Source organism: Lissotriton vulgaris, chromosome 3_2, assembly GCF_964263255.1.
Source record: "Lissotriton vulgaris chromosome 3_2, aLisVul1.2, whole genome shotgun sequence".
In the NCBI taxonomy this organism is placed as follows: Eukaryota; Metazoa; Chordata; class Amphibia; order Caudata; family Salamandridae; genus Lissotriton; species Lissotriton vulgaris.
In genome coordinates, this window is record NC_141690.1 from 267,502,212 (window position 1) to 267,524,944 (window position 22,733).

A 22,733-nucleotide genomic window follows, 5' to 3' on the forward strand; every position below is an offset into this window, starting at 1 on the left:
GGTATATGACATGCATGATATCCAGGGCCGTTTCTAGGTGTTTTGCCGCCCTAGGCGAGAATTGAAAAGTGCCGCCCCCTCCTTTTTATGGATGTGTATATATTGTTTGCTTTGTATGTAGGCTTGTGCATTGCCTCAAACACTACTTTGCAGTGAAGGGTAGATGGACAAATAAATGTGCGTGGTGTTTCTGTGATTCCTCATAGAACATTCAACAGCTATGGGGGTACATTACCAGGGGTGGCCAGGACAAAGACGGCTGGTGCACAGGCCATATTTGGTCACCTCTAGCAACGCCACTGCGAATCACTCACCTTTATACATCTCTTATCAACAGGCCTGGGTAACTGCAGACTTATACTTCCCCTGCCTGGGGAAAGGGAAGAACCCAAGGTACGAGTGCTGGCTGTGTGAAATGCTGTGTCTATCTTGACACCAGGCCCGGTTCCATGCACTGCTGGACTGCACTCAGCTCAAGGGAAGGGCTCTTCTTCAAGGCACACACTCTTGCCTGCCTTCCTTGACCCCCTCTCTCTTGTCCTCCAGCCTCGCCCACATGCACAGAGGGATCCCATCACCTCACCGACTGGAGGTCTGGACAACGGTAACATACTCCACGTAGGAATCACTGCACGCCCCCTGAAGGAACAGCAGACCATACTTTATATTTTAAAAATGCTCTTTTTTTCAGCGCCACTTCTTGCTTATTGGCATAGGAAATCAGTCTATAAAGAATATGTTGTTACATTTTCATTGTAGAGCCCTCAAGCACCACAATTGCCATCTACGAGATGCCAATAAGCACTCAAGGGCCTCTTTTCACTTTCTTCAGGGGGCCCATTATTTTTCATTATGCCATTGCTCATTAAGGACATGCAACTTTTGAAGGTTTGCAACAGCTTTCAATGATTTTCTTTATTACGTTTTTTTTTTTTGCATTTGGTTTTTTTTTTAATTTAGCTAATTGTTTTTGCCATCGCAATACAGTGAATGAAAGATAGAGGAAATTTAAATGGTCCCCAAAGTTATTCAGACGGCTTTGAATCAGAACATTCTTCAGTTTCTCAACATTGCCTCACAATACATCACAACGCCGAGATAATGTGCAGTTGTCACGCCTCTGAGGGTAATTCTCTTAAAACAATTATTGGCCTTCACAAGTCTCTGAAACTTTCAGCTGAGTGGCCTACTCGAAGCAACACGTGACAATTAGTGATCTATGAATAACACCAGTATCCATAAAGCCACCCTCATGGACTATGGACTATCTTCAATAAAATGAAGTTTGGAGCGTGAGGCTAGTTTTACCCTCAAATTGATCGTTCAGGGTCTTTGAGGCTCATGTGAAGTGCAAAAGATTTATGACCCACGGAAGAAGTAGGCATGGTCATCTCTGGGAAGTGAGAGCTGACAAGTTTGCCCCTCTGTTGTACACCCGTCTCTGGGGCTGTGAGGATGAGCTTGGAGACTCACAGGCCTCTTTTACAACATTACAGCTGAATTATTTTACTCGTTCCCAGGCCTGCGCGTTCGTAACTTGGCTTCTCTCACTGACTGCGGTGACTCACCTGTGCTCGGGTGAAAGTCATGTCCACGAGTCCAATCGCTCCTCTATGTGAGATGTGGAACAGACCCCGAATGTGCTGTTTGCAGCCTCGTGCTGGCCTCAGACACTCTGCACTACGGCACTAGTGAGACTCTGGTCTGGGGTCTCAAAGCGGGAGCCGAGGCACTTGGAGTAAAAGACGGCCGGGACAGGACTTTGTGGGGCACTGGCAGCACTGCAGCCAGTAATCAATTCACCATCATCTAAGGCACCAGAGCAGCGCCAGCCGACAAGATTGACGGCCCTGGGGACAAATAAATACACGTGTGTACAACCGGCCCGCTCCACACACCACCAGCTAGGGTGCGTGCAGCATGTACAAGCAGGTGCACTTGCACGTCACTCACAGGTGCTGCTGCCCGCTTTTTTTGCCGCCCTCCCCCTTTTGCCGCCCTAGGCGGCCGCCTAGTCTTGCCTAATGGCAGAAACGGCCCTGATGATATCGGTCTGTGCTGGTCACCCCAACTCTGACTTGTTTTGTTTCTTGTTATAAAAGCCAAAAAAGACAATTAAAAAAATGTATTGAAGATGTGATGGATAAAATGCTTGAGTTAATCTGAGCCACTGGTAAATTACTCATAGCCTCACCTAAGGCCATCGTTTTTGGTTCATTGTACCATCCAAGTGTGAATCCAGCCATTTGCTTAATGAGACTTGGCACTGCTCCAATCAGAATAGTCCAGCCCAAACTGCTATGCTAAATCTTCCCTGAACCAGAACCCAAGCAAACCAGGATTGCTTCCGCCATGAATTGGGCGTCGCACTGACGTACACAAAAAAGTGATGGGTGAGGTGCTTGACTTGATCTCAGCCATGGTAATTATTCGGGGCGGTATCCAAGACGATTGTTATTTTCCACACTATGCCACCTCAGTTTGGACCCAGTCATACGCACATCATTCTTGACCCTACTCCAATAGGCACTATGCACCCCTAACTGCCTGGCCTGGACTTCACACAGCACAAGCAACCCAAGACCGCTTTCGACCTGATGAGGGCTGCTCAGTCTGGTGTGGCTTGGTGCCAGTGGCACAGAGAGCCGGGACCCACATCTGGGAATGCTCATCGCACACAGGGTGTTGCACTGAAGTATAGAAAAAAGTGATCGGTGAAAAGCTTGAGCAAATGTCAGCCACTGGTAATTACTCGACGCCGCATCCCATTTGCTTATGACTGAGTCTAAACTGAGGTGGCACAGTGAGTGTAATAATGCTGCCCCGGTCTACGGCCCAGTATTTGCCACTGGCTGACATTAATTCAAGGATTCCATCCATAGCTTTAGTTTACTCAAGTGCAGGGCATATCCTGCAGTAAACCCTTCTTTTAAGGACACACACAACGATGTTTGAGTTCAAAGAGCACGTCCCGCTTGGTATCCGAAATACAAAGGTATCCACCGTGATTTCATTTTGAAATGTTGGGAGCTCCATTGAAGAGAAAGAAATAGCTCAGGGCAAATAATGACCGTTAACAACCAGTTTAGCCCTAGCAGTGGGCTATAAGGCTATATTGATACAAATGTTTTAACTGCCATGGCATGTTCTGAGGAATTGCTGAAATACTTGAGACAATGAAAGTTACGTTTTGATTAGCATTTACTAGCTGTGTCTGGCATTTTTACTCCATTAACCCACATACACGCAACAGGATTAGGGTTTATGGGGTGTCAGATTTGTCACATGACTAAACCCCTATTAAACTCAGTGCTACAGAACCTCTCTCATATCTTCCTTTCACCTCTTTCTTTTCTGTTTCTCTCTTTCTATCAGCCTTTGCCTAATTTCCCAGCAAGTCAATGTAGAGGGGAATAGCTAGAACATATATCTTACCTTCAAGTACCTGTAACCAACGCAAACATTTTACGTTTGGCTAACCCCACAACTCAAATGTAATTGTATTTGTTTGTAAAAAAAAAAAAGCGAATAAAACACTTTGCAATAAAAAAAAAAGAATACATTCACTGCTGAATTCTAAACGCTTGAATACTCGTGGACATAGATGATAGAGGCCACGATCTGTGACGCTTTCTCTGCGTTACTTTTGGGATTTAGAATACCTCAGATGTAGGTAGCCTCGCTTCTTTGTGTGAATGTAGCAGCCATTTTAGAAAATACTCTGCTGCCAGTAAACATTCGCCCACATTTATCAGACATTAATTTTTATAACTTTCATTGCTGATGTATGGATCGATGAACAGGGACTCCTTGCACTTTACTTTGTTGATGGCAAATCACAAACTACGTTATGTAACCATGTCTAACTCCTCACATTCATGAATTTGTTCACTGTTTCATACACTTGCTCTCCAACTTACCCAATCAGCCATACATACACTCACTCACCCATTTATGGTCTTGTGCGACCCTACAACCATCCATCCTTGAACTTGCTCATCTTGCCATTTTTCTAACTATTGACTCTCGCATTCACCCGCAACCAACCAAAATCGCTACCTTTTCAGTCACTGAACAAGCGCTTTCATCACTTAAAAAAATCCAGACATCTTGGCTTTGTCAAAGCTTGTTAAGCATGTAACTGTAGGCCTCCGACATGGGTGAAGTAGTTGCAAAACCATGTGACTTCCTTGCGTAAACTGTTATTCTGTATCATGCGAGCAGCAATATCACTATTAACCAAACCATATTCCAAAAATACCTCTTCAAGCGCTATAGACACGTTAATAACTACAGAAATGATATTCCCTTAATGCTTTGGTCTGTCTGGTTCAGCCATTCAATCTGCTCTATACCTCTGTGGGACGTTCTAGATCTCCAAACATTTCGTAAGACGTCACCAAAGCTCGGGAGGTTTTTTTGTGAATACACTATTCTTAACCAGAGTGCTTATGACCGGTAATTGTGACAGAAAGAAGTTCTGTTACTGCTCGAAGTGCACGTAAAATGTACTCCGGGGCTCTCTCCTTTTCCTCTTGAGGCATTACTGTCTGCTTTCATGTTTCTTTTGAAGACTTTGAGGAGATGGCCTCAATCGAGTCGGTTTTGAAGTGATTTCTTTCGTGCGACTCCAGTTTGCTTCTCATTTGCATCCAGCATTCCTCGCCCATGACTGTGCAGGTGAGATGGATCCATGGAAAGAGAAGTGATGCTGGTGATGTGTTTAGCGCCGACACTCTACGGTAACGATGACCAGTGACTCAGAGCTCTTTGTCTGGTGGAGTGGCATCAGGACCAGGCAGGCTCTCTCTTCGGCATGGACAGCATGGACGGATGAACGTCGCAGATGTCATACCACTGTTCGCTGATTGGGCATCCCGGGAAAAGGCCATGGAGTGGAAGGGTGGCGTTTACTTTCAGATCATTGTCACTAACCATCTTCCAAACATACGTGTCTTTGATGAAGAAAATGTGCCGATGTGTGAAGGAGAAGTAGGCAGCGTCTAGGTTTCCTAAAGGGTGGTTGTTTGGAATCACAGCTGGAAATTCATCTGTTATCAGCTTCGGGTAGCCTGGAACTACCTGGTTTGTTTCCACATTGAAGGCAGTAACCTAGTAGCGAAGAAAGAAAAGAATAATCAATATAGCATTTTTTGACAAAGAGGGAAAATGGTTTACAGTGTTTAGTTTGATTGACCTGTTTACTTTTACGTACAGTCCTTACTGGAAGGTGTATACAATTCCTTCCCTTATGCTGTGACATAATAACTTCTCTTCCAGGGGATCCTCATCAAAGTCATAAGCACTGAATATTCCCGCCCATGTGCGGGACCCCGGAAACAATATAAAAATATATATGTAAAAACACATACATCTAGCTCCACATATATGTACGTACATATATTATTTTTCTCAAACCAATGCAGCCCCAAAAAGAGGCTAACACAATGTAAAACCTTGTACATGTACTGCAATTATAAAGGAAACAAAGAACACATTAAATCAAATATCCTTTGAATTTTGTGTTTTGATGAGTAAAACCACTCATAACTCCTGAAAATTGCTCATAAAAAGACATTGTTAGCCTCAGTCTGCATTGAAAAGCAATAACATAGAAAATGAAAGCATTTTCAACAAAAACTGGCACTGTGCCTTTAAGGCAGCCCTGACCCCAGGCTTCCCATCATGCCTCAGGGTGACAGTTAGGTCAGTTGTTCTTTCCGGCTCCTTCTGTCAGGACCCTGGTTAACAGCTCCCACCGTTTTTTGACTTTCTGTCATAATTACTTGGTGTTTTCTTCATTTTTTTGATCTTACTTGACAGGTTTTTACCCTAGAGAGATAGTTCTACCTTTTTTGGGCTCAAAAAGGGTTATTTTTTTGTCAAAATGCCTAAGGCTCTTATTGTCACCTGCCCTGCCTGTGGGCATAAGAAGGCTTGGTCAGATACACATCCAGTGTGTATTCGCTGTCTACCTGACTTTCATGAGGTAGCATCTTGTGTCCACTGCCAGTCCTTGTCATCCAAAACTATCAAGGACAGAGAAAGAAACAGGATTTATGGGCTTTCTGAGAGAGGTAGGTCTCCAAAGAGACTTAAGAAGCGGTCGACGTCGACAAAAGTTCTGACCTGCTCTCCGTCGGGATCGGCATCGAAGTCTCCAACGACGAAGAAGGTGAAGTCTTCAGCGTCGAGAGTCAAGAAAACTCAGCTGCCGTCAACCGGGCGACGTGCAGCGTCAAGAGAGAGGTCACCGTTGAAGCAGGGCGGCTCAACGTCTAGACCTCCGTCGTTGAAGGCTCAGGTACAGTCTTCGACGTCGAAGCCTCCGGCGTTGCCAGGTGATCGGCGTCGAAGCAACCTCCGTTGTCGCCAGGTCATCGGCGATCGACGCCGAAGAAGCGATCGACCTCGAAGCATCCTCCGTCGTTGCAAGGTCATCGGCGATCGACGTTGAGGAATTCTCCGTCGACGACCCATCGGCACTCGACGTCGAGGCATTCATAGTCGTCGAAGGACCATGGGAGTTCGACGTCGAAGCTTCCTCCGTCGGCGTCACACCATCGACGCTCGACGTCGAGGCATTCACAATCGTCGGCAGGACATTGACACTCGCCGTCGAGAGATGAACAACGTTCAACGTTGGAAAAGCCTTTATGGACTTCACCTCCTCGGAAGTCGATGTCGAGGCATGGAACTCGAGTGGTTCAGCCTCAACCAGTGGCGCAGCAGTCTCTGAGGTCTTCTGGATCCGCTTCAGCTGCGGAGGATGACCAGGGCTCGCAAGTGAGTGACAGTCACGCTGCCAAGCGGAAGAGGTCTCCAGAGCAGATGGACTCTCGCAGTCGCTCCAGGTCTGCGGCTGGCTCAGGTTCAGAGTCTGGCCCGGATTTAATTATTTATAAGTCGGGCAGCGAGGAATCCAGGCATTCGCAAAGGGATGCAACGCCTCCATCACACTCTCAAGTGAAAGATTCCCCTCCAAAGTCGCCTACTGTCAGGCTTTCACCGAGATGGTACAGGCCACTTCATCACTGGGCTAAGGACGAGGAAGCAGCGTATCGGATGCAGCAACCGCTCTCTAGGCCTAGAGAACGGTCACGCCCTCCGGTGAGACAAAGAGAAAGATCACGCTCTCCAGTTCGCCAGAGAAAAAGATCACGCTCCCCAGTTCGCCAGAGAGAAAGATCACACTCTCCAGTTCGCCAGAGGGAAAGATCACGCTCCCCAGTTCGCCAGAGGGAAAGATCATGCTCTCCAGTTCGCCAGAGGGAAAGATCACGTTCCCCAGTTCGCCAGAGGGAAAGATCACGCTCCCCAGTTCGCCAGAGGGAAAGATCACGCTCCCTGGTGCGAACCAGCAGGCGTAGATCATAATCAAGGAGCACAAGGAGAGAGCGAAGAACTCCTTCTACTTCTTCTTCCTGGACCCGCTCTCACAGAGGCTACTCTCCTAACCTAACAGACTCTCCTACATCGAGGGTATCTCCGATTGATGATATCTTCACTTTTCAGGACATACTTGGTAGGGGAGCTCTTAAGCTGGGAGTTACCTTAAAAGCTCCGCAGATCAAAACCACAGTAATTTTTGAAACACTACAGCATAGGTCTGCCCCCAAACCTCTTCTGCCTTTGGTGCTGGGGATTATGGAACCAGTTATGGACGTCTTCTTAACCCTAGCGACGGTCAAGGCGGCAAGGATCCTTAAAAAGTACAAATCTCCAGAGGACGACCCGCTATTCCTCAGAGCTGATCCTCCCCCGGACTCCGTGATTATCGGGGCTGCGAAGAAGTCCAGTGCAGTCGCCTCATCCTCCACTGTGCCTCCGGATAAGGACAGTAAGATGCAAGACTCGTGGGGAAGGCGGGTCTGCAATACATCAGCGGCTTTTCTCAAAGTTGCCAATGCGGAAACTCTCTTGGGGCGTTATGACCGATCCCTGTGGGATTCTCTGCAGCGTTTTGTGGAGAAACTCCCAGCAGAGGATCGTAAGGACTTTGAAGAAATCCTCCTGGAAGGCAGTCAAGTCTCCAACCAGGTGATAAGTGCCGCAGCGGATGGGGCTACCCTAGCAGCTCATGGGTATGCTCTTGGGGTAACGGCAAGGAGGTCATCATGGTTGCGCCTCACGGCTTTGAAACCAGAAGCCCAAGCGCGCATATTGAACTTGCCTTTTTCAGGTACTTCGTTGTTTGGCAAAAGTGCGGACGAAGAGATGCAGCGCATGAAGGCAGAGCTGGAAACTCTCAAGGCGGTGGGACTTGAGAAGAAGGAGTTCAAGAAGAAATTTCACTCCTTTAACAAGGGCTCTACAAAGCAGCGGGTTCAAACCCCAAACTGGCAGAAGAGCCACGATCAGCAAGGGCAGCAAAAGTCTCAGTACAAAGGAAAGCGTAATTACAAGGGAGGAGGTAATCAACGCTAAGGCAACAACACCGGCAAGACTCAATCCAAGCAATGAGTCGTTTCTTCCCCCAGGGCCGTGGACCACTCCAGTGGGGGAGAAGCCTAGCAAATCATTTGAAAGAGTGGCAAAGCATCACAGATGGGTGTTGTCTACGCTTCAGAATGGGTACTGTCTTCGTTTCAATCATCTGCCACCACCGGTTCCCCCAATGTCAACATCAAATCCTCAGCTGCACCTACTGCAAAGAGAAGTCGCCACTCTACTCGAAAAGTCAGCTATCGAGGGAGTGCCGGTCTCTCAGAGGGGAAAAGGGGTGTACTCCCGTTATTTTCTGGTCAAGAAAAAAGGACAGAAGGCAGAATACAGACCCATTCTGGACTTGCGAACACTAAATCTGCACAGCAAAAAGTAAAGATTTTGCATGTTGGCGCTTCACCAAATATATCCACATCTCAGGAAAGGAGATTGGATGTGTTCGCTGGACCTTCAAGATGCTTATTTTCATGTTCCAATACACCCCAGCCACAGAAAATTTATTCGGTTCAGGGTGGGGACCTCCCACTATCAGTTCAAAGTCCCACCGTTTGGGTTGAAGTCGGCCCCTCAGGTGTTCACGAAGTGTGTTGCAGTGGTGGCAGCTGCTCTACGCCGCAGAGGGGTCTTCGTGTACCCATACTTGGACAATTGACTGGTCAAAGGTCCTTTCCCAGTCAGCGTAAGAAATCAGTTCCAGACTTGTATACAGCTCTGCCAGAGACTAGGGCTACATGTCAACTTCGGAAAGTCAGTAATTCAGCCCACCCAGAGGATCCACTCCAAAGCAGGAAAAGTGTTTCCTTCGGAGGAGAGACAATCATCAATCACCCAGAAATGTCAACTGGTTCTTCGTGGCAAGACTCAGAAAGTGCGCAGGATTGCCTCCTTGCTAGGGTCGATGGCGTCTTGCATCTTCCTGGTCCCGAATGCCAGACTTTGAATGCGTCCTCTTCAGCAGGATCTGGAGGACAAGTGCGTTCAACAATCGACTCGCTGGGACGATCACATCGCCATCTCAGACGGAGCTCGAGCTTCTATTCCGTGGTGGACAAAAGCTCAGAATATGCAGGTGGGAGTCCTGTTCCATCAACCTCCCCCTGTGCAGACACTGATCACGGACGCTTCCCTTCTGGGCTCGGGAGCGAACATGGGCCCACTGCAGGTGCAAGGTCAGTGGTCACACAAAGAAAGCACTTACCCCATATCAACATGCTGGAGCTGAGAGCAGTCCACCTAGCTCTCAAAGCGTTCCTCCCCTCAATTCAAGAGGCATCCGTGCTAGTACAGACGGACAACACCACCACGATGTACTACTGAACAAGCAGGGGGGAACGCGCTCCCGGACGTTGTCGTTGGAAGCGCAGAGGATCTGGCATTGGCTTCTGGCTCGCAGGCTGTCTATCATGGCGGTTCATCTTCCAGGAGAGCAAAACGTGAGGGCAGACGCTCTAAGCCGTCATTTTGACGACAAGGAAGACTGGGTTCTTCACGACGAAGTGGTAGAGGAACTTTTTCAATCCTGGGGTCGTCCCACCATAGACCTGTTCGCAGACGACCAAAACGCCAAATGCCGAAGCTTCGCCTCCAGGTTCCACCGGCCAGGGTCGAGAAGGAATGCTCTTTTGATCGACTGGTCAAACGAATTTGTGTACGCCTTTCCACCTCTCCTGTTGATTCCGAAGGTGGTGAGCAAGCTAACACACTCGTGCACAACAATGATTCTGATTGCTCCTGATTGGCATAGGCAGTGGTGGTACACGGACCTGCTTCACCTGTCAGTGACTCCTCACAAGAGGCTACCATGCAGGCCGGACCTGTTGTCCAAGATGGACGGGAGGATCTACCATCCCAACCTTCCGTCACTGAGCTTGGCAGCATGGCTCCTGAGGTATATCCAATACGGCCATCTAGGTTTGCCAGAGGACTGCATGTTCATTCTAAAAGAGGCAAGGCACCCTTCCACCAGACATTCGTATGCATGCAAGTGGATGAGATTCTATATGTGGTGTATACAGAATAGTCATGATCCGATCAAATGTCAAGAAGAAGCAGTTCTTCCTTATTTGTTGTATCTGGCTAAAGCAGGTTTAAAATTTAATTCCATCAAGGTGCACCTAGCGGCCATAACGGCTTATAGGCGGTCACCTTCTCAAACCTCTTTTTTCCAGCTAACATCTGTCAAGGACTTCCTGTAAGGGTTGAAAAAAGTACACCCTCCAGTGCGTCCTTCTCCACCCTGGGAGTTGAACCTGGTGCTATCAAAGTTATGGGTCCTCCTTTTGAACCCATTCACAAATCCTATTCTATTATTCTATTAAAATTATTTATTACGCGCACTATCACCATCGGTTTCTTGGCGCTCAATGACATATAGTGTTGATCCAGGGTGAGGGATTAATCATAAGCAGCTTGAAAGAGCAAGGTTTTTAAAAGTGTACGGAAACAGTCGTACGTTGGACAGAGACGGAGAGAGGAAGGTAGGGCGTTCCAGGTGGAGGGAGCTAGGACAGAAAAGCTCAGACCTCCGTGCTTTTTTCTTTTGAATCTTGGGACCTTGAGAAGGTTTAGTGATGCTGAGCGAAGGGCTCTGGGAGGAATGTGGCGGGATAAGGCCGAAGAGATGAACCTGGGAGCTGCGTCCGATAGGGCCTTGAAAGTAGTGCAAGCCAGTTTGAAGGTGCAGCGTTTGGAGACAGGGAGCCAATGCAGACTTCGGAGGAGGGGAGTGATGTGCTGGTGTTTGGGCTGGCAGAAAATCAGGCGGGCAGCCTGATTCTGCACCAGCTGAAGTCGGTGGAGGTGACATGCAGGAATTCCTGCGTACAGAATGTTGGCGTAATCAAGCCTGGAGGTGATGAGCGTAATGACAACCTGGGTCAGGGCCTCTTTGGTAAGAAACCTGCTGATCTTGCGGATCCGTCTGAGGTGGAAGAAACAGGCAGAGGTAACCGCGTTAATATGTGGCCTCATTGATAGATTTTCGGAGATGATCACCCCCAGGCTTTAGACTGAGCTCACAGGAGTGGGTGCAGTCCCCAGAGATGTGGGCCAGAAGGTGGTGTTCCATGGGTGATTGGGGCCGCCCACCAAGACGAGCTCAGTCTTGGTGGGGTTCAGCTTTAAGTGGCTGTGGTACATCCACTCTGCAATGGTCAGCATTGTGGACTGAAAATTGATGCGGGAGGAAGGGAGGGAGTCTATGGGAAAAATTAACTGAAGGTCGTCCGCATAATTAAAGATGGTGACCGGGGAGTTGCGGAGGGAGGCTAAAAGTGGTTGAAGATATAAATTAAAAAGGAGAGGGGATAGTGCAGAGCCCTGTGGGACACCACATGAAAGGGAAGTGAAGGGTGCAGAGAAGGTGGAGAGGTGGACGGACTGTGAACGCTGGTGAAGGAAAGATCTGAGCCAGTCAAGGGCCACTCCCTGAATGCCGGCATTGTGGACACGGTCGATCAACAAAGCTACTTTACAACATCTTTCATGGAAAGCGGCTTTTTTGGTGGCTATCACGTCAGCTCGCAGAGTGAGCGGGATTCAAGCCCTCTGTGCCTCAGAACCCTATACGGTGTTCCATTTGAATAGGGTGGTGCTGCGGACGCATCCATTTTTTCTGCCTAAAGTGGTGTCAGATTTTCATGTAAATCAGACCATTTCTGTGCCCATTTTTTTCCCAACCCCTCTACTCCAGCTGAGAGGGCTCTGCATTCTTTAGACCTGAAAAGGGTTTTAAAATTCTATCTTGACAGGTCTAAAGTGGTTCGTCATTCTGATCATCTTTTCGTTAACTATGGATCGATCAGGACAGGCCATGATGCCTCAAAACTTTCCATTTCCAGATGGATCGTTTCATGTATTAAACTTGCTTACCAGCTAGCGCAAAAGCCCCTGGGGTTTTCTCCCAAGGCGCATTCCACCAGGGAAAGAGCTGCAACTGCGGCTTTTCTCAATAATGTGCCCATGTCTGAGATCTGTAAGGCGGCGACCTGGCGGTCCGTCCATACATTTACCAGACATTATTGTCTTGATTCTGACACGAGAGCAGATACCCAAGTAGGCCAAGCCTCCTTGCGGAATCTGTTTAACAGCCAGTCTGGGCTGTGATGTTGGGTCTTTTAAGGTAGAAGATGTACTTCTCATTTACCTGAAGGTGGTTGTTGGGCTTGCTATTCTATCCAGTGCTTATGACTATTGATGAGGATCCCCTGGAAGAGAAGGATAAGTTACTTACCTGTAATCCTAGTTCTCTTCCAGGGGTATCCTCATCAAAGTCATAAGCAACCCACCCGCCTCCCCAGGTAAATGAGAGCTGTACGTTTTTATATTTGTATTTAGCCCTGACATCAGGGTTATGCAAAGAACAACTTACCTAACTGTCACCCTTGAGGCATGATGGAAAGCCTGGGGTCAGGACTGCCTTAAAGGCACAGTGCCAGTTTTTGTTGAAAATGCTTTCATTTTCTATGTTATTGCTTTTCAATGCAGCCTGAGGCTAACAATGTCTTTTTATGAGCAATTTTCAGGAGTTATGAGTGGTTTTACTCATTAAAACAAAATTCAAAGGATATTTGATTTAATGTGTTCTTTGTTTCTTTTATAATTGCAGTACATGTACAAGGTTTTACATTGTGTTAGCCTCTTTTTGGGGCTGCATTGGTGTGAGAAAAATAATATATGTACGTACATATATGTGGAGCTAGATGTATGTGTTTTTAAATATATATGTTTTTTATTGTTTCTGGGGTCCCGCACATGGGCGGGAATATTCAGTGCTTATGACTTTGATGAGGATACCCCTGGAAGAGAACTAGGATTACAAGTAAGTAACTTATCCTTCTCGTTCAATATAAGATAATTTCTTCTTAAACAGAATAATGCAATACCTTTTCAGAAGATAAAACCCAAACCCCTTCCAGGAGGAGAGTTGCCTCCTTCCACCCCCCTATCAAATCAAACCAGTGACACAGGGCTTTGGTGCCTAAAAAGGTCAGTTTATTCAACATAACATGTTTATACTTTTGCAAATTCATGGTTTTCCTATTTCCATGCCTTGTGGAATCCCAAGGACCCTGTGTTAGCCTTCCCTCTACCTTTTAGTAATTTTCTCTTTCCTTTACTCCTTTCTTGTGTTCCTTTCACCACGCTACCTAATGGTTCCACGATCAGAGAGAACTTCCCCCTTCAACCCAGGTCCACCCGCCCCTGCCGCCCTTGTCGGAGGGGGGTGGGAGACAGCCTAAAACCTCATTCCCTTGCCCCAGTTTTCCCTTTGTGGGCCTGCTTACAACGGTTAGCGGGGTGATCCGCCCTGCAAGCGTGCTGAAACCTGCATGATTCCCCCCATTTGCACTCCTCTTTTCCAAGCTTCCAGCATATTTTCCCTGATTTGTTATTACCTTGGTGCTTCTCTTTGAACTCTTGCCCTGCCCCTCATTGTTGCCTTTACTCCCATAGGGATAAAAATAGCTTTCCTTGCTGCTGACGCTCTCCGTGTCCGCCACCATGCACCATGTGTGTCGTGAACCCTTAAATGTCCTGGCAATCCCATCCCATTATCAGCCAAACCTGCATCTTTTCTCTGAAACCCTCATTGTATCTCAGCCATGCATCACCCTGATATTGGTGCTGCGCCTCATGTATTTTCTGCTCGTATAAAATTAGCGCTGTTGCGCTTTCTGGAACTTGTTCAATGAAAACGCATGCCAATGTTCTGAAGGCTTCCAGCCAATTTTCCATTGTTCTCTCTACTCTGGGCTTCCGGCGGTCCCTCCTATCCTCATCCTTTTTATCTTGCACCTCTAAGTCTAAACCCACCTGGCATACTTCCAGCAGTGAGAAAACGTCTATGAACTACTTCCTCCATATTCTCTCCTTAACTTTCAGTAGGATGAGATTGGCCAGCCCTAACAGTTTTGTGGTTGTGGGGGTGTCGCTCAGGTAAGGGCGCAGATACTTGCTGGCCGGCTTCCCGCCCTGGTCCAGGCCCTCCCCAGCCCCGCTGGTGCCCCTAAAGCCGGGGACTCTGTCCCTTTCTTAGTGGTCACCCCCAGTCCTGCCTCCTCATTATGTGGAGTCTGTCTGGCGTCCCCCTTTTTACCTGCCTGTGGCCCGTTTCCTGCTGCCCCCTAAGTCGGCCCTCTGGTTCGGCCTCTTGCTGCCCCCTTTCCCCTCTGTGTCCCACTGGGGGCTTCCTTGGAAGGGGGCCCCTGCCCCCGGCCATTGCCACCAAAGCATCCAAGACGCTGGCGTGGCATGGACCACGGCCCCTGCATTGCCACATTGCTAGCTCCCATGTGCCCTGGTGTCCCCTCTGCTGCCTCGTCTTGCTGCGCCCTTGCGCGCCCCGTTTGCCGCTTTGCAAGCAATGCTTACTCCACACTTTCTGCTCCTGTTGGCTTGCCGTCCGCATGTTTCCTGAGGGGCCGCCGTGCTGGCTACACACCCCGTGTCAATGCTGCTACCTTCCATGTCTGAGCTGGACACCAGCTCTGGAGTTGCGGCCACCCTGTTCCTTGCCTGCGGTTGTTTCCTCCCCTTCTGTACCCAACCTTGTCCTGGGTGCTTCTTGTGACCGTCTTGCCGGCTGCAGGGGCCGCGGTTTTGGCTGCCTGCCCCCCACCCCCGGGTTTCCTGGGGGGCGGTCCTTCCGGTGCTGCTTGTCGCCGCTTCTTCCCATGCGCCTGTCCTGGATTTGTTGGTCAATCCATGCTGCTCCCTTCAGCGCCACCAATGCTCTCGCCTTCCCCAACATCTCCTGCACATCGTTGTCCAGGTCGGACCCTTTGACCGCTCTGCGCCTCTTCCAACTCCTCACGTTGGCCTCTAGGATGTCCTGCTTCTCCCTGAAGCGCCCTGGAGGCCGTGCCTTCCTTTTCGCTTGCACGTGCTTGCTTGCCATCCTCCAAAAACCTTTGGCACTGGTGATGTGGATTGTGCCCAAATAGTTGCCGTTTCTGTATTCTATTTGCCTTTTGTAATGCCCAGCACAAGTCAGCAGTCTAGTGCTGAAGCCTGTATTCACACTGAACACCCACCCACCACTGATGTCACTGGTCATGTGACACAGCATCAATAAAAGAGGCCAAGCGCACGTGCTCTGGGCCAGTTGCACCAGACCTCCAGTGTGTCCTGCTCAGTGCATGAGTGCCTGCCAGCATGAGGACCTAGGGCTCACCACAGCCCTTTACAATGGCGACGAGGGTGGGATCCTAGTGAGAGGGATGTTCGCACCTACTCTTTTCACCTGCCAAGAAACACACTGAAGCCTACCCGGAAACATCACGCACCCAGCATGGAGAGAAGAAGCCGGAAGACGAACAACCACCATGTCATCCATCTCTCTTTAACTATTCATCACCAAGAGAGCAAAGCAAAATGCAGGGCTGAGAACAGCGGACAGACAGCACAGACAAAGAATGAACCCGCCGAACAACTGCGAACCGTGCCACCAAGAACTGCTAATTCAAAACGCAAGAACTATACTGCCTGCGGTTTGCAAGCAACCAAAGACACTCATTTTGAAAGCGTAAGTCCAATGTTATTTTCTGTGTTTTCTTTCCCCCACAGGTTTTTGGACTTTTCTGTTTGGGTTAATTTTTAACCAATTTGGGAAGGGATGTAATGCCCAGCACAAGTCAGCAATCTAGTGCTGAAGCCTGTATTCACACTGAACACCCACCCACCACTGATGTCACTGGTCATGTGACACAGCATCAATAAAAGAGGCCGAGCGGACGTGCTCTGGGCCAGTTGCACCAGACCTCCAGTGTGTCCTGCTCAGTGCATGAGTGCCTGCTAGCATGAGGGCCTAGGGCCCACCACAGCCCTTTACACCTTTGTTCTGCCTTTTCTGCTGTTGATTGTGCCTGCCAAAAAAGGGGTTGTGGGGGGTAGAGGAAGCAAATTTTCCCACCTTCAATTTCCTGGCTGTTCCCGGTTGCAGGGCTGCCTTGATGCTCAGGTGAGGGGTGGGCTGCCGCTCCTTTCTCCTGTTTCCCGCTTTGCTGGATACCGCTCCCTAGATCCTCCGCTGCTGACGCTGCCAGACGAGAGGGGGCCCCAACGGCTGGTCGGCATTTCTTCCCAGCAGATCCCAGATGCACGGCTGCCTCGATGTCCCGGCGAGGGGTGGGGCCGCAGCTCCTTCCTTCTGCTTCCAGCCCCGGAAAACTCGGGTACCCTGAAGCCTCGTTGTTGATGGGGCGTTGCTCTTTCCCGTCGACCGATTCTTTCTTCCAACTGCGAGGAGGGTGGTTTGTGTTTGCGTGGTACTGTAGGCCCTTATTTATGTCCCCCACTTGCCTCATCAGCTCTCCCCCAGATTGGAGGGTTCGCTCATGCCCTGGGGCGACCAATCCTGGTTGCCCCCTTTCGAGCAGACTTTTCAGATGTGCGGGTCAGGGGCTTCCTGCCTCCTGCTGGTGTTTGGCCCAGGCCCCTAATGAGTCTGGGTTTGCCTCCCCAGGCCGGGTTACAATGCGTTCCTAAAATAGGCAGTGAAATGTTTTCCCCATCTGACGGTTCTTTGGCACACAGAGTACTGAGCAGTACTAGGAATTACTTCTGTTTCTCCTGTGTCAGATTCGGTACTGTTTCTTGCAACAGGTTAGTCAGGTGTTATATTTATGTTCCTGTATCACCTCTAATCAATCAATCTGCATTTGTAGAGCGCAGCATTACCCGCCCCTCACCGCGTTGCTATCTTGACGAGGTCTCCATTGTGTCCGATCCCCCTGCAACAGATCTTGAGTAGACGGTGGGAAGAGGTAACAAGTGAACAGAAAAGGCAAAACAGAGGACAGAAAAACGAGCAGAAGAGCCAGAAATTGCAGACAAGGGAAAAATAGAGCACAGAAAAGGCTAAACAGAGGGCAGAAAAATGATCAGAGAAGGCAAAACAGCAGAAATATTGAGCAGAAAAAGGGCAGAAAAACTAGCAGAAAAGGCAAAACGGAGGCTAGAAGAATGAGCAGAAAAGGCCAAACAGAGGACAGAAAAAGGCAAAACAGCAGGCAAAAAAACAAGCAGAGGAGGCCCAGAGGGCAGCAGGTAGACAGACAGCAGAGTGTAGCGTACTGAATTGAAGCTAGACAGGAGACTAGTCAGAGGTGGTAATATCCAGTCCAGTAGCATTTCTATTAAAATTAAATCCATCCTCTTTACTACAGTTCTAAATGTAGATAAGTTAAAAATAGACCAAGCAGAAATTCAGAGGCTGCTAGCATTACAAGAGCCATAAAATTATCACAGAGTAAAGCAGGAAGCGCCTCGTCAATTTGCACATAATTGGGCCTTACATATATTAGAATGTGCGAGCTGAAATTAGTGTAATCTAGTTTTTCCAGAATATTTAGCAATTGTGTACTGGTAGATTCTAGCATTTATTTCAGTCACTGTTGTGACTTACCGAGATCTGTGTGGAACGTGTTTCCTGATGTAAGCCAGAACCCCTAAACTCCCTGTTAACTGTGAATACTCGGTCCAGCCTTTGAACTATGCTGGCCCAAACTGAAAACAAATCTAAATTAGCATGAGTGCGTTTGGGTAGTGCTTTGGCAATGTGAGAAGTGATGCTCGTGCAAAGCATGATATTTTGAGCTTACTGTGGGCTCCTCCGTGCCCGGGCCTTTTACTTGTCTTAATACATTACCCATGTAACCAGGTATTATATATTCATGCTAGTAGCAGTAGTTGCCACCTCTATTACTACATTTGTCTGTGTGGCGAAAGAAACTCGCTATCACATGCGTCGCTAGCCTTACAGTTCGTCCACAGTCCGGAGCGGTACTGTGGGGAACATGGCAATGCTATTATCTGAGTCTGATTGCACAGTACTTTCCTCTGAAGATTCGGATGCTGTGTGGGGGCCGCATTCTCTGAATGTGTTAGCCGTTGCCAGGGCCTCTTCTTTGCTCCTCCGGGCTAGCTCATGAGTAGGGCTGTTGATTAGCGATTTGCAGGTAGTTTTCACATTGCTGCGTGATAGCTGTCCCTGTGTCTCTTCTACGCTGTGGAGCAAGCTCTGCGATGAGGCACCGGATGGCGCGGATGGATTCATTACCTCTTTTCCATTCCTTTGCCTTCTCTGGACTACCAAAAAAATATGACTTTTGTTCATGGATAATCTTCAGGCGGGCAGTAAATACGAGTGCATATTTAAGTTCCAGGGCTCGGAGCTTCTTTTTGACTCTTTGATATGAGGACCTACGGCGTTGGACCAGGAGCGTATAGTCAGGGTAAAATGATATGCTGTGGTTCTCATATTGTATCTGGAATTTTTCCGTAGTCTTTTGAAGGAGGAAATCCCGGTCAGGATAATTTAGAAACCCCTTATCATGGCCGGCGGGGGGGCACCCACTGTAGGTCTGCCGGTAGGGATTCTGTGGACCCTTTCGACACAGAAGAAGTCTGATAAGCCCTCTGGGGCCACGTGTTCACGGAACCATTACTCGATGAAACTGGTGGCGTTCGAGCCTTTCACTACACTCCGGAAGTCCGATGATGCGGCTGTTATTTCATCTTGTTCTGCCCTCTGCATCTGCGACTCTGTCTTGCAGACCGGACACTTGTCTTTGTAATTGCTGAATTTGTGTCGCATAGTCTTTATGTTGAGGTAGTATCTACGCCAATGTTGTTTTGTTGGCCTGTACTGACCTGTACTGTAGCTGCCAATTTGCAGCGGTCTGCTTTAAGTAGCGTAAAGCCAGTCATGAGTGAGCCTAAGTCCAGCTTGTCCGGGGCAACTTAATTATTTCTGGGCAGGATACAGCTGAGCGAGAGTGGCTGGGTGGAGTGCTCCGGTTCTTCTGGCTATTGCATGTTAGAGGAAGTTGTTTCCGGCAGCTTCCCTGAATGGTGCCCCATGGTGTATTATGTTTACTCTGGGTGGTGGGGGTTAGTCTGTGTCTATTACTGGTGTGTAGGAGGTGGTACTTATGTTGGCCGCCCCTACTTGCATCAACTGTTCCTTTCTAGGTTCCGTGGCTGGTTGTGATACTGCTAGCCAGAGGGAATTCCCTCTTTCAGTGAGCCATTGTGTGGTTGTGGCTTCTTCAGCTGAAGTTAGTAGCACTGCCTTAGCCCTCCAGGCAGCTTTGAGACACAAGTATTCAGATATTTGTTGTGCATTCAGTCTTATTTGTGGATCCTGAGCTGGTGTTTGCAGTGTAGGCCCTGCTCCTTTTTACTCTTGGCATCACTTCAGAGTATTTGCTCGGTAGTCGCTTCTCGCCAGCACTAGTACTCCTATAGCATCAGCTTCCTTCATCTGCTGATATACCTCATGCAGAGCCCCTCTCTCGTCCAGCACCCCCGCTCAATATCTGTCACAATCTATCCCAGTGGGTCACCATGCACACCTCAGGCTGCGTTGTCCCTCTCCATTCCTCTCTCACCTCTTTCTCTAATGCAGCATTGATTGCTCTTCTTTCGTACGGCTGGTGCGGACTCCCCCGCTGTTGTTTGCGCTATGTCTGATCTCTTGGAGCAAACTTGTCTCAGGCAGCGCCCCATGGTTCTGGGCCCCTGGTGTGCGCCGCAGGCCCCCCTACGTTATCGGCGCCAGCCAGGCCACTCGAAGACTGCAGCCCTCACCCTCAGCCTCGTGGGTCAGTCTATACAGGGCCGGAGTCTCATGTTTCTCTGATAGGGAGGGGAGGCAGTGATCAGCCATAAGGCCTTCCGGGGTGCCTGCCCGCGTCTCACCTACAGGCTCAATTTACTCTTAGGCCCTCACCAGAGCCTCAGACTGGCTCGCTCACTCACTCCGCTTCAGCCCTACATGCAGAAGGCGAGCGGGAGGGGCAGAGAAAAGCCACCAGCGCCCCCCACAATCCTTCCTTCACCCTCGGTGCTTCACTGATGAGTCCTCGTCCACCTCGCCACTTCAGGGAGCCTCAGCAGTACTCCTTGGTCTGCTCACGAATCCTCCATCAGCACCAGTGCTGTCTGGACTGCATGTGAATCGTGGTCCTCGCACCCGGCGTGCAATTTTTCTGGCCGCTGTGTATTTCGCTGCGAGGGTTGCCGCATGCGGGAACGAGTCTCACTCTCTCCAGTGGTCATACGGGGGAGGAAGCCTGCGAGGAGTCTACCGGAGATTTAGCGACACCTCATTGTAGGCCTCCATTCCTCCTGGGCCCACAACGGGGCCTCCAGCCGCAGTTGCACCCCCCGCTCCAGCCTCCTGGGCAGCAGGCAAGTGGGGGGGGAGCAGGAGGCAGTCGGCACCCTCCACGGCCCTCGGTACATCCTCAGCACTCCGTCAGAGAGGCCTTGTCCTTTTCTCTGCAGCAGTGGGCTGCTGCACTCCCCAGAGTCTGCCCGCGGCGCAGGCCCTACCTCCAGTCTTGAGCTTCCCGGTGTCAATACTCGCCGCTGTGTCAACCAGCTGGTGTACCTCGGCTTCACTATCTGGTGAGGAATTATTTTTGCCTCAATGAGCTCCGGATATTGGTAATCATTCAGGATTAGGCCAAATCAGTCCCCAGAACTTTGTCAAAGTGCATGGCAGTGTTGGCTGTTCTCCTAAGGGAGCATTACGTTTTCATCTACCCCTACCTACATTGTTGGCTCATCAAGGCATCCCCAACTCAGGAATCCTGATTGCAGTGTCTGTGGACAAGCAGTCTCCTCCAACAAATATCAACATCTACTCTTGTTCAGACACTGCAGTATTTGGGGGTCTCCTTTGACACTAGTCTAGCAAGAGTTTCTCCTTGGGAGAAGAGAATGTTTTCAATTTGTCTGAAGGTTCAATCTCTTATGAAAGCCTCTCACCACACCGTGAGGACAGTGTCATCTCTTCTTGGATAGATGGCTTAATGTATCTTCCTATATCTGAATGCCCATCTCCACATGCGTCCTCTTCAGAAATGTCTCGAGGATCAGTGGGGCCAACTCACGAGCTGTTAGGAAGACAGGTTCACACTCTTCCCCCCCTTATGCAAGACAGTTTCTGAAATGGTGGGGTTTTCTGATGAATCTGTTTCAGGTGATGCCAATTCATCAAGATGTCTCTTCCCAGGCCATAGTAACAGATGTCGTGTTACTAGGATAGAGAGCACACATAGATCACCTCCAAATCCAGGGAACATGGTCTCGGAGACAGATGACCTAACACATCAATCTCCTTGAGCAACGCGCAGTTCACCTGGTGTTAAGAGCTTTCCTCTTATCCTTGACAACTAACTCCCTGCTTGTTGAGACAGACATCACAACAACCATGTACTACCTCAACAAGCAGGGGTGGGGGGGGACGACGAGGTTCAGACCTTGATCCCTAGAGGCTCAGACAATTAGAAAGTGGCTGATAGAGACCTATGGATAATTGCAACTCATCTCCCAAGTGTTCAAAATGTTCAAGCAGACTCCCTAAGCAAAGTCCTGCAGGAAAACCACAAATGGGTCTTTTACGATGACGTTTTGCAACCCATCTTCAGATTGTGGGGCACTCCACACATTTACTTGTCCGCCACCGCATAAAACAGAAAATGCCCAGGTTTCGCCTGGAGGTTCTTTCAAGCAGGAACACAGGGTATGACAACAAATTAAAACGGAATAAGGATGAAGAAGGGTTTGTTTTTGTCTCTGTGGCTATCCTGCGGATTACACTGGCTCCATAATATAGAGACCGCCCTCTATGGGGTAAGAAGCAGGGAAACTAAAAAATCAGGTTTAAAACTATGGGCCCGCTAAAAATCTGGAGAGACTCCAGAATATATCCCTATTTCTATGACATTCTAGCGGTAAAACAGTGAAATGAATGATGATATTAGACACAGTTGATATATCTGTACTGCATTTTCTTTTTCTCTCTATGGCCTTGTTACATGTATATTGGTTTTTGTGCTTTTAATGCTTATTGTATACTGTATTTAATGGACTGTACCGGGTAATGAATACAATTTTGGGAAAAAAAGGGAATGCCATATGGATTGACTGGTCTGGCAAATTTCTCTACCCCTCTCTTCCGATCCCCCTGATCCTGTCAGTCCTCATCAGACTGTCTTACTTGAGAGCTAGAATAATCTTGATTGCTCTGTAGTGGCCACATCAATGGTGGTTCACAGACTTTCTTCAGCGGTCAGACTGTCCACATCTTAAGCTGCTGTGCAGACCAAATCTCACGAAACTCTGAGAACTTCCAGATCCACACCGACCCGAAGACCACCCTCAGAGGCACCCTGATCTACTGACCCCCGGGACCACGCACCCAATTCAGCGAGGACATCGCCGACTTCGTCAGCCCGCATGCCCTCCCCTCCGCTGACTACATCCTCCTGGGGGAC

General features: G+C 48.9%; 1 protein-coding gene across 1 annotated transcript in view; it reads right to left on the reverse strand.

The window, feature by feature from the left end:
• Window positions 1-3,368: 3,368 nt before the first annotated feature.
• LOC147725653 (matrix metalloproteinase-21-like) overlaps window positions 3,369-22,733 on the reverse strand; it is a 547,740-nt gene continuing 528,375 nt past the window's right edge. The window contains exon 7 of the mRNA XM_086964337.1: window positions 3,369-5,112. Coding sequence (XP_086820463.1) covers window positions 4,789-5,112 — 324 coding nt within the window. The 3' untranslated portion in view covers window positions 3,369-4,788. The remainder of the gene's footprint in view (window positions 5,113-22,733) is intronic.